This window comes from Xiphophorus couchianus, chromosome 15 (assembly GCF_001444195.1).
Source record: "Xiphophorus couchianus chromosome 15, X_couchianus-1.0, whole genome shotgun sequence".
Classification (NCBI taxonomy): domain Eukaryota; kingdom Metazoa; phylum Chordata; class Actinopteri; order Cyprinodontiformes; family Poeciliidae; genus Xiphophorus; species Xiphophorus couchianus.
The window spans coordinates 12,931,679-12,943,779 of NC_040242.1; the positions used below are offsets into that span (position 1 = coordinate 12,931,679).

The 12,101-nt window shown below is 37.0% G+C and overlaps 1 protein-coding gene across 5 annotated transcripts in view; it reads right to left on the bottom strand.

Annotated features, from left to right (window-relative positions):
- Window positions 1-8,523: 8,523 nt before the first annotated feature.
- sgk1 (serum/glucocorticoid regulated kinase 1) overlaps window positions 8,524-12,101 on the bottom strand; it is a 34,640-nt gene continuing 31,062 nt past the window's right edge. For 4 of the 5 annotated variants that reach the window (XM_028039926.1, XM_028039927.1, XM_028039928.1 and 1 more), the window contains 5 exons: window positions 11,236-11,472; window positions 11,045-11,140; window positions 10,782-10,937; window positions 10,602-10,691; window positions 8,529-9,983 (listed from right to left, as the gene is read on the bottom strand). In XM_028039926.1, the coding sequence (XP_027895727.1) occupies window positions 9,816-9,983; window positions 10,602-10,691; window positions 10,782-10,937; window positions 11,045-11,140; window positions 11,236-11,472 (747 nt within the window). In that variant the 3' untranslated portion in view covers window positions 8,529-9,815. Of the gene's footprint in view, window positions 9,984-10,601; window positions 10,692-10,781; window positions 10,938-11,044; window positions 11,141-11,235; window positions 11,473-12,101 lie in introns of all 5 variants that reach the window. The other variant, XM_028039923.1, reaches the window with a different exon arrangement.

Consider the following 12,101-nt stretch of genomic DNA (forward strand, 5'->3'; position numbering starts at 1 on the left):
TTTTTCCCACATACAGGAAATGAAAACAAAAACATTTTGCCACCTGCAGTTAATCCAAGGTACTCAGATGACTGTTGTCAGTGCAGAGTTTCTGAATGTTTCAGAACTGAATTGTCACACCTGCCCTGCTGCCTCACAAATGACAGAATGTAGCCTTTCCCATGCCTGGAATGACATGTATGTGTTTGGCCTACTTGAAACGCCTATAGATCATCTGACCTGCAAGATTTAAAGTGTGACCCTCATTTAGGTTTACAAGATAATTGCGTTTGCTCCAAGTATTATAGCTGAAGCCTAGAGATGTTGACACAGAAACTCAAGGGAGTAACATTTTTCTTAATGGGATAAATAGCCTACGTGTCCTTAATGCCCGTGATAGGTAATGGTTATGGATAACATTAGCTGAAATCAGATGGAACTTGTTCCCATGAAAGACATAAAGGCTGTATGTATGAATGTGTTCATGTGTTACATAATGATCTGATAGCCAAGAATTTTGGGGGTGGCCTACTTGCTAGAGTTTCTTTTCTGCTATGTCAGCATACTTAAGTTGCTAAATCTTTCACTAGAAAGTCAAAGATATCTTATCAGGCTCAGTTCTTTGAATGCAGTGTTACATATTCCTACATGTATTGTTATTCAAAAACTATTTCAAATTGGCTTTGGAGTGTTTATGCTGAGTACCCAAAAGCACTCCGTGTACATACTCGCAGTTTTTTTTATTTTGACCTCCAGTCTCCTGATACCTACATAAATGTTAGTGATCTATCAGTATATGCAAATTGGCTGTCTAAAGGTCAGTGTGTTTGGTTTGGGCTAAAGACAAAATAATTTATTTATTTTTTCCCTCAAGCTGAGAGTGGCAAGAGCAGTGGTTCTGAGTTCCTGGCGTCAGAGTCTTCCTGTATTTATTACATAACCAAATGTTTTTATGGCTTGTTTATTTGTTTGGGTCTGCCCCATGCAATGCATGGCAGTCACTTATTCTACACCTCGATCTCTTTAATATTTGATTTTGTTACATCACTATTAATGCGGTCCGAAACGCTGCATTTTTAACAAATTTTAGCTTATAAACTAAGCTAAAATGACTGGAGTAATTTTATGTAAGTTAACATGCTAGTGATAACCCACATCTTACTTGTAGTGTCAACTTGCTAGTCACTCATTATGATAGCCATCATACTAACAATGGCCTTATAGCTAAAAAAAAAAAGCATTTGAGCTGATGTTTTATGTATTAACTATGTTTAACATACTGAATGTAGTAAGTCAATGTAAGTCAACATGATGTTCATACTACACATGCTACTGACAGCATTTACACTAACTTTAGCATTTTAGCTAATTTTAACTTACACTATGTTTGCACACTGAATGGAGTAATTTTATGTTAGTCAACATGCTAGTTATAAACCTCATCCTTCTGGTAGCATCAACATCCTAGTCACTTGATAGTGATAGCCCTCATGCTAACAATAGCATTGTACATAAAATAAGCATTTTAGCTAACATTTGATTTAGTAGCTACATTTGTCATACTCGATGTATTAAGTCAATGTAAATCAACATCCTGGTTATACCACACATGCTACTGACAGCATGGAAGCTAACCTTAGCATTTTGCCTAATCTTAGTTTATACATTAATGATATCATACTAAATGGAATAATTCCATGATAGTCAACATAATACTCCATATTCTACTGACTACATTTTAGTTCACCTTATGTGAGAGACACCAAATTTATTACAGTCAGATCACACAGTTGTTACTGTTTGTGTATATTACTGTACACAGGTACCCCAACCAATTTGTTTTGTTTATTATAAGTTAAGTTTTCATTGTAGTTTGTTTGTAGTTTCAGAATCTAGTTTTTTATCTCTATCTTCTGTCTTAATTCACAGTACTGATATTTCTGAGATGTCATTGAATGCTTCTGTTTACACACGTATATCAGAACGTTATGTTCAAACCTACACTCACTCTTTGGTAGGTCCCTTTTAAATGTCTTCAGACATGTTCTAATTAGTGAAGCTAAACTGGTGTAAAAATATTAGCTATGCCAAGTTTACTGGGTGGAGACTCCTTTTATGGAAAATGCTGTTTAACCTGCCACAACTTGTCTGTTTTTCTGAGCTGAATACTAATGGAATTCACGATAGATTGCTTACAGACATTTGTCATTGAGCAGACAGATGTCTGTAAGACCTGAAACCAAAACAACAAAATGCTTTAAATAGCCAACTTGTCGTGGAAAAAAACAGGTGTGATCTTACTTTAATTTTTCAACTATACAACTCTATACTAATCAACACCAAACAACATCAATTCAAAAAGTGTCCCCTTTTCTCTTTAAAATATTCTCTCTTGGGTCATACGTGCATGCAATGAAAAACCTACAATTATTCATGTGTAATTTGCAACTTTTAGTGCTTTGATGAGTTCCATATGTGGTTCCACAAACCAGCGACTTAGGCACCACCGCCATGACAAAAACTTGAAGTAAAGAAAGCAATTACTTTAACTTGCAACAGAAGTTGAAGCAGCGTCCTATCTTATGCCTCAAGCATCCTGCTCATTTCAAATGCTAAAGGCAATTCTAACAGTTCACTTTATTTTACAACAAAATAACCTTAGAATGTTACATCCTCAAGAGTAGGATATGTATTGCAATTTTTTTTGCCCAGGTCCCTCTTGAAAATGAGATCTAGATTTCAACGGGGTTTACCTGGTTAAATAAAGGAAATATATATATACAGTATATATATGTATGTCAGATGATAAATGGTGTTAATAGATGGGGAAAGAAATGAAGTTATGTTGCAAGAGTTACCAGTTTAATAAATCCATGTCACTTTGGGGGGATTCTTGTTTGTTTAATCTTGATAAAAGTAAAATGTTCATATAGTTTCAAATAAATCAGTGAAAAGTTATTATTTATTCCTCTTTAATCTCATACTGGTTTAAATTTTCTTAATAATCCTCAACGTTATTCAATGACACTCAAAGGATTAACAGTTCCTAAACCTAAGAGTGACAGTACAGTGGATGCATTCTCTTCTTACAAACAGTCTATAGTTAAACAGTTTAGCAAAAGTTGGCAGAGCTTGCATTTTTCTGTATTAAAGTTCAAAAGCAACTATGATTACATAACATTTAATCATTTGTTGTGTAAGTTCAACAAATGCCCACTGATGTAAAAATATATTTAGTCACATTTAATGCTGTGCACCATCAAAACAGCATAGTGTTTGTTAAAACTCTGAAAGTTGCGCAAAATACAATGAGCAAAATGTTTTCAAATGAAATACATGCTGGGTTACAAATATCAGATGCATCTTAATTGGTTAACTATATCATACAATATATTTTAAGCGTTTATTTAACCAGTTCATTGTTTGAAAAGATGAATGATGCACTATTGATGTTAGGATTGTTTGTGCAAAGCTGCCAGTGTCACAGTGACCATAACAAGAAGATAATAAACAACTACATCATAGATCAGTGATTGAGAAACAGTGCTAGAAGTGAAAAACAAAATTGGTGATAGGTTACTCATAAACAGAGATGAGTGGAGTTGCCAAAAATTGTACCTATGTAAGAGGCAAGCCAACTTTATTTATAAAGCACCTTTCAGCCAAAGATAGTTCAAAGTGCTTGTACAAAAATAATTAAAATAACATGAAAAAAAATCAAGCATATTAAATATAAACAAAATAAACATTAAAATTTTGAATAAGAGCAGAACTACTTTAGCATATTTTTTTTTAACCTTAAGTAAACAGTAAAATGTAGCAGTTCAAGGAATTACACAAATAAGAGTACAAAACTATTTAGCAAAACGTCTTCTGCCTCCCGCTTCGGTGTGAGTAATTAATCAGGACATCTGATTTAATATTTAGAAATGATGGAATCATTTATGCTTTCCTTGACTGGCTTGTCAGATAAGGTGCAGAGCCATGTCTTAGTGACTTTGCAGGTGTTTCATAGTCTTTTCATTTTTGGATGATTTATATGAACTCTTCTGAAATCAGCACATCCACATGACCCTAAGTATCAGAGTAAGGAAGTAGTGAATATAAGAAGTATCCACATCATACTTCAGATTTTTATTTGTAAAATATTTCCTTCTACTTCAGAACTAAGCATTATTTCATGTTGGTCTAACACAGTTAAAATTCAATTAAAATTCTTTGAAGTTTCAGTTTATAATGTTACAAAATGTTTTGTTTTTTTTTCTTTTTAAATCATGCTGCATTTTGCCAGGCAGCATAAATCTGTGCTTGACTCAGCATAGTAAATGTGCACATGAAGCCTCTTGCAGTTTTGTTTAGCTAAAGCATCACTAATTTTATTGTTCTAGGAATTATTGGACCGGTAACACGGAATAGTTTTGCTCAGTCACCAGGATCACGTTGATGAGCAAAGCTTTGCAAATTAGTTTAGCTTCCGCGTTAAGAGAGATGTTGCTCCATGTTTTCAAAAATCTTAAATACGACAGGTTTATGATGTCAGTAAGACAATGAAAGTATAAATTCATAAAGTTAAATAATTATTAAAAACCATGTCCGTATCTAACATCAGGCACAAGAGAATATCTGCAGATTAGAGTTGACATCTCATTAAATTACAAAAACGTTTATTGGTCAGATGGCAACAAGTGTTTTTTCTGTCTTTTTTTTCTCTTGATAGTATTTGTACTCCAACATAAACCTGAAGTTACTGTCTTTTCAAATTGTTAAACCATTACAAATACTGGTAACTGATAGTTCTTTTGAGGAAGCTTCGTCACATTGGATATTATTTGGTAAAACAAACGCAAGGTTCTGAGCTACAACTAAAAAAGAAAATGAACTGTAATTAAGTAATTATTTGCTTATGGTTGCTTCCACATCAGTTGGTTCTGTTTATTTTATAAAGTGCCCTGAAGTGCCCTGATATAAATCAACTGAAGCAAACTGAAAAAAATAAATAATCAAACTGGAGTAGTACATAATTTGTTGACCAGAGATGTCCAAGCTTATACAGGCACTTACTAAGATAGCCGTACTCCCTGTTACCTAACTCTGCTTTTGCTAAATTGTAGAGACTGAAAACAACTGTGTTGCAACTGAGCTCCTGTGAGGAAGTCATGCTGTTAATGAAGGTAGAATGGTGCCCCCTTGTGGAATTGTTTTTTCTTTGCGGTCCTATGAAGCAGTCAGCAAATCCAACATAAAATATATAATCAAAATATGTTTTTTTAATGAAAGAATTTGGAGTTTTATGTACATTTAGCATTACCTTCAAGGGCAGGTATGGGCAATGCCAATTACAGAAATAAATGTAAAATAATGTAATAAATACTTATTCGATTTTAAAGTCTATCATTGTGTCGAGGAAAGTTTAATCTATATTTCTTAGCACAGAAGCCCATTCCACCTAACCACACTTCAAAATAGGGAAAACAGGAGAACATCCAAAGACACCTATGTCTGAGTACCAGCATATGCCTTAAAATGGCAGCAAAAAGCTATCTACCAGAGTACATGCCTATATCTACAGAAATACATGTAACTACAAAGTTGAAAACAACTGTAACTGTGAAAAACAAAGCTGGAGGACTCAAATTATCTGGCCACCATGTTCAGTGACCAGGATGGAGGGAGAGAAAAAAAAAACATTCAGTTCTTCACTGTTGGAGGACTGCTGTGCAACATTGTATCACAGCCTCTTAAAGTCTTTTTGGCAGTAATTTATTTAAGGCTTTTAGGCAAACCTTTAGCAGTGGTTCTAATAATTCTGGAACAAGTTGAGTTCATGCATCTGAAACTAAACATCAAGTTCCTAAAACCCTAAAGAGTATATTGCCATTTTATAAACTCTTCATAATTCTCCCTTTATTGCTTAGAGCTCTGATAAACTTGGCTACAATTACCTTCAACAATTTTTCCATTTCTGTAACTTTCCATCTGCCCTGCCTGCAGCATTTTGACCCTTGCTCTCACGCTGTTCTTCTCCAGGTTGGTTATTGCAACCTACAGTGTTTGTAAGATTCCATGTAAATTTAAGATTTATTTTCATTAACCAAATCTCTGTGTTTTCACTAACTAACCTGAACCCCTCATCCATTGCAGGAAGTTCACCTGACTTGTATTTGAGATGTTATACCTCCAATGTTTAGGGCTGGTTTGCTTACCTATGTTAGAATAAAAAACTTTGTTTGAATAATATATTTAACATGCTGCCAAAGAAAGCAGGTAAACAAGCTAAATTAACTCCTCATTAACTTCCTTTGGGATTTCATCTAGTGCAGTGGTTCTCAAATGGGGGTACGCGTACCCCTGGGGGTACGTGGAGGTACTGCAGGGGGTACGTGAAGCTTTTCAAAATATCTTTAAAAAATCAGTAGGCTCCTCATAATAAGTCTTGGGAAAAATTAGTTTGTAAAAAGTTTGATAAAATATAAATGTGTGTTCATGCACTGAATTATTATTTATGTATATATTTAATTTTGTACCATTACAGAGACCAATATAAATTAGCAGCGTTTTGCATATTTCAGTTTTGACTGGTTTTATACCTTGCTGGTGGTCACCGTCTTCTGTTTTTCTTTTTTGTTTAACCATGCAATGTTTGCAATATGGATGTATTTGTCAGGTTCACTGATATAAGTTGTTTGGCTTTAATAAATCAGACAGTGATTTTACAGCACTGTACCTCTTTTTTATTCCAAAAATGTTTTGCCCGTGTCAGGGGGTACTTGACTAAAAATATATTTTTAAGGGGGTACATCACTGAAAAAAGTTTGAGAACCACTGATCTAGTGAACACACTGCTATCTGTAGTTGTCTAAACCGACAGTGTTTTTAACTTAAAACTATGTAAAATCATCTAAGAAACATAATTTATTTAAGTTGGAAAACAAAATTTACATTCAGACATAAAAGACAGAGTGCAGATTTTCAAGTACACTTTCCTGACATCAGTTTTAGACACGAGCCTCCTACAGAAAACAAACCACTGCTTAAATCAAGCTCCAGTTTCAATGTGTTTTGGACAATTTTGTCAGATGCAAAGAAATATTTATGTGACTTCTTTTCATGACTTAGCCAGGAGATGGCAGTGGATCATAGAGGCTGCATAATGTGCATTGCAGGGCCAGTGCATTTTTTAAAAGTGATATTAAAATGTTAGCAAGATGAGTGCCTTGCATGTGTAGGATTTTGCTGTTTTTAGCATTTCTTTTGATGTAAATAGAGTTAATGAGGGTCAATAGTGTATTAGCAGTGTCTTGCAAATGAATGTATGCCCCTTAAATTTTTCATGTCACAGCTACAGAATTATAGGTACTTTGCATTTTATTTGATGAACCAACACAATGTAGTGCAGAAGTTGAAAGAAGAAGTTTTTCATTTTGTTTTATAAATGGAAATTTCATCACAATAAAGTTCAACACAATCAAACAAAAATAAACAAAGCCAGTTTGTGTATAATCTAAGCGTAGTATCAATAAAACCATGATGTGAAGACCTTGCAGGTTATTAGATGACATAAAGATTTAACAGCATTTTATAGACCAGGAATCCTCAAATCCAAGTCTTGAGGGCCAGAGTCCTACAACTTTTAGATGTGTCCCTTGTTCAACACCTGAATCAAATGGATGAATTTCCTTCTCAGTACAAAGTGGGGAAATTGCTAAAGTAGATGGACTTAAATCTCTTAGAGGCTGGTTCACATTCCTGGACTATAACACTAAACACACAGACAGAGCTACTGTAAAATTGTTTAGATGAAAGGACATCCATGAGTTAGAATGGCTAAGTCAACGTCCAGAACTCAATCCCATCGAGGCATTTTGAGAATGCTAAGTCCAAACTGACTTGTCTTGAACTATTTAGCCTAGGTTTGCTGTCATACAATTCAGTGCTGAGATGCATAAAGCCGGTACAGACATACACCAGTGTGTGGCAACAAACCACATTCTTACAACAGACACAACACTGGTGACCTATACAGGGTGTGCACTGACCTCTTAGTCAATGACATCTGGGGTGAGCTCCAACAAACATGCAGCTCTGAACAGGATGAAGCTGGTTTGGAGGATCTGAACTTTAACAGGGGGCCATTTCATCTCAACACCCCCGCTTTGAACTCCACAATCGAATGTGAAGAGACTTAGACCAATTTTTGTTAGATGTCTTTTAAGCATGTTTTCAGTCACTTTAAACCCCCTCTACTTAGCACTTCAAGGACTCAAAACACTTGGATATGACACCGATTGTTGTGTAAGACTGCTGATGTGCTAAGGGGGAGAAAGTCCGCTGTAATCTGGGACATTAGCCAAACAGCTCAAGTCATTTCCAACAAATGTCACCCTTTGCGCTTCATTTCTCACATACTTTAGTTTAAACAGTAACTTTAAGAAAAAAACCTTGATTGACTAATGTTTTTTCCCCAAAAGATAGAATGGAAATTCACAGTTAACATTCAACTGACATTCTCTAAATATGATAAGACACAAAGAAAATGCCAGTATAGAACATGTAATAAAGTTAAACTTTTATTGCAAACCAAACATGGTCACATAAACAATTTTACAATTTACAGTACATTAAACATGAATAGTTACATATACATATTAAAGCATACCTTTAGTCAATTTCTTGTTCAATATACATTAAAACTAGTACACATGACTCCAAATATACAAGAAACTTAAATACCGTCAAAAATGCATTACAGCAATATTAAAGTGGAATGTTCAGTTTGAATGTTTATGAGCCTGTCTGCAGGCCGTCGTTACATCAGTGTGAGGCAATTTGGAAGACTAAATGAGGGGGGACGTGGCTAGCAAGCTAAAAGTACGGGAAGAATGCTCCTCGACACATGCCGCTCATTCTCAGCCCAGCAGCAGTGCTCGCTTTTCACCTCTCCATCAGTAATGTGCAAATGAAGGTATGAAACATCATTTGAGTCCTTTCATCAAACAAGTTCGAACTTAGTGCTACATCCTCAGATGCTTACAAAAAAAAAAAATATATATATATATATATATATATATATATATATATATATGTATATACATACAGTAAAGTGGGATAATTCATCTCAGTTCACCTGCCTTAGGTAGATGAAACTGCAGCGCCCACACAGAAAAAAAACCCAAATGACTTGACGTCTGATGGAGAGAGAAAATACAGGCACCTCTAAGAGAAATGAAACGCCCCCCTCTGTAACATTTAGCTTCTTCTGACTCCCTTTTTTAAATAAAAAAAAAAGTACAAGAGAACAAACAAAAGCACCAAAAATGTATAACATCTCTGGTCAAGCTAAGCATGTAGCTCCCCCTAGGGTAGTGGAGGGAAGATGTTTTCGCTACATGGAATGGAAATTTATTCCAGGTTTGGTTTTGTTTTTTTACTGTTTTACTGCCCAGCCTTCATCTTATGACAAAAGGTGGAAGTTTTGTTGTGTGCTTGTCAGTTGGGACATAAAGGAAGCAGTTCAGCTGCCTGAACTCTGTGCAAAAATCTTCCATTAGCAGGTAAAGTGTGGGAACTTAAGACTCAAAGGGAACTCAGGAATGGAGGAAAACAATCCCAACCTATTAATTACAGCAGACATTCCCTCTTTGCAAGTGTCTGAAATGCACTCAAGTGTTGGAGAGAAGATGACAGGTACACTTGCTGTTGATGGGCTCTCACAGGGCCTGGTTTGGGAGTAAACCATCAATCTGATGGGAAGGGATCAAGACACAAGTCCACCGACATGGCACAGTGAATCTATGTCCAGTGAGTGAAAACCAGTGTCCGCACTGAGTGCCTGAATCCTATAGGTAGGAGTCCATGGATGGGGCATAAGAAAAGCCCTCGAAGGCCTCGGCTGCCTCTTTGATGCTGGCAGTGGCGAGGACGCAGTCTGGGGAGCAGCCGATGGAGCTTGGAACCGGTTCGTCCGTGAACTCTGGATCAAAGTGCCGCAGGTCATTAGGTCCCGTCTGTGAAAGAGAGAGCGAGAAAAAGAGCGAGGGGATTAGTGACGCTTTCCAGCACTTTGCCATAACTGGACATGCTCAGAATCACACAGCAGATGTTTCATGCCTTTGATCTTGTTGCGTAAGCACAAATAAGGGAGTAAATAAAGTAACTAGGTTTGGGCCGGTATTAAATTTTCACAATGGTGTCAAAGTGATGACACAAAATTTATGCTATTTAAAACAGCTTGGCAAGCAGCTTTTTGACTTGCACTCAAATAAGTGGGTGACAGCCTCAGCCTCACAGCTTATCTATCTGTCTTTTCTGTAAGCAGTCAGAATATCTAGCAGGGGAATTAGAAATTTTACTTGTGTACAAAGCAAAAGTTGTGGCCATCTTTCAGCCAGCTGGTTATTAGTGTAGAGCAGCATGTGCAGGATGGAGAATGCTGCATTACTCTATGCACTGAGAATAACTCTGACGCCTAATTCAAAGGACATTAAACCATAGAAACAGCATGAGCAAAATGTATTTTGCTATATTGGAGCCATAACTGTTCAACACCTCAGTAATGCCTCGATACCAGTAAAGAGCCCATGCCTAATAGTCTACTAAATCAAAAAGCATTTTGAGAATCTTACCACATTAGGGTTGAAGGGAGGTGTTATCTTCTTGGCATTAAGCTCATCCCAGTTGATAGGAGAGAAGAATATGTGGTTCTTGATTTCGATCTGAGGAAAACATACAGGAAAAATACATTCAAAATTGTCCATCAACACATATAAGCACATGGACAGTAAAACAAATGTATGAATACTCACAAAGTCCTCTGTGCAGCCCAGCCTCTTGGTGCGGTCTTTTTGTAGCAGACCCTCCAACAAGTGTCTGGCTGCATTGGAGATGTTAGGTTTCAGCTGCAGTGGCTTGTTCAGGATGTTGTCATACATTTCTGCTGTGTTTCGGCTGTAGAACGGCGGCTGCAGAGGTGGCAAGGTGAAAATATTCAATATCAACTAAGCATTGTTTATGCGTTGAGTGTGTATTATCTAAAGGAGAGACTTTGTAAGTATTAGGAGCTACTTACCAGGCCATACAGCATCTCATAAAGAACAGCTCCTAAGCACCACCAGTCTACTGTCCTGTCGTATGGCTGCTTGTGTAGCACCTCAGGAGCCAAATACTACAAAGAAAAACCAAGGAATTAAACTCAAACCACTGGCATAACAGCAGCAATAAAGACTTACAAGTAAAAAAAAAAAAGCAATGTCTCCTTACCTCTGGCGTACCGCAGAATGTCGACGTGGTCCCATTGGGTTCGATATTCTCCTTGCACAGGCCAAAATCTGTGAGGATGATGTGGCCCTGTGAGTCCAGCAGGATGTTCTCCGGCTTCAGGTCTCTGTAGACGATGTTGAGGGAGTGCAGGTATCCCAGTGCGCTCCCGATCTCTGCCGCATAAAACCTGGCTCTGGGCTCCAGGAAGCAGCGCTCTCTCTGAAGGTGGTAGAACAGCTGCAACAAAAGAAGAACACACAAGGAAAAATAAAGGTTTTATATTAATATTTGCTTTCCTGAAATTACAATGTCGAAATAAGAGGAAGAACGAGAAAGAAATCGATAGAATTGACAGGAGAAAAGACCAATTTCAAAAAGACAGAGCTATGAGAGGAAACTGGATGAGAGGAAATGAAAAGGCAGGAAGGTGACTGGCTTAAAAAGGTTTGACAGATGAAACCAAAGCCAAAGGTGGAGAGAAAGAGAGAAAGAGACGGTGAGCTAGGGCAGCAGGATGAAGGGAAAGAGAAGAAAAAAAAAGAAAGAGTAAATGTGCTCCACTTCCTGATGAGGTTCATATTTAATCAGCACTGTCTTTGCTTGTGCAACAATTGCAGGAAATTAGCTCCATTAGACACACACAGTCTCTGTGGCGCTGCTAATTTTGGAGCTGAGTTTCTCTCCCTGCTGTCCAAGCCCACCCCATGGTTTCCTGAGCGGTGTTTCCCCCCAGTAAAAAAGGAAAGAAAAATCTGCCGGACTTCCCCTGTGCCTCACTGGGACGAGAGTCATTCTCTAAAATCTGTTGCCAGACTTCACCCTTTAAAATTTTCTCCCTGCTTCATCATTATCTCTGCGGCATTTCG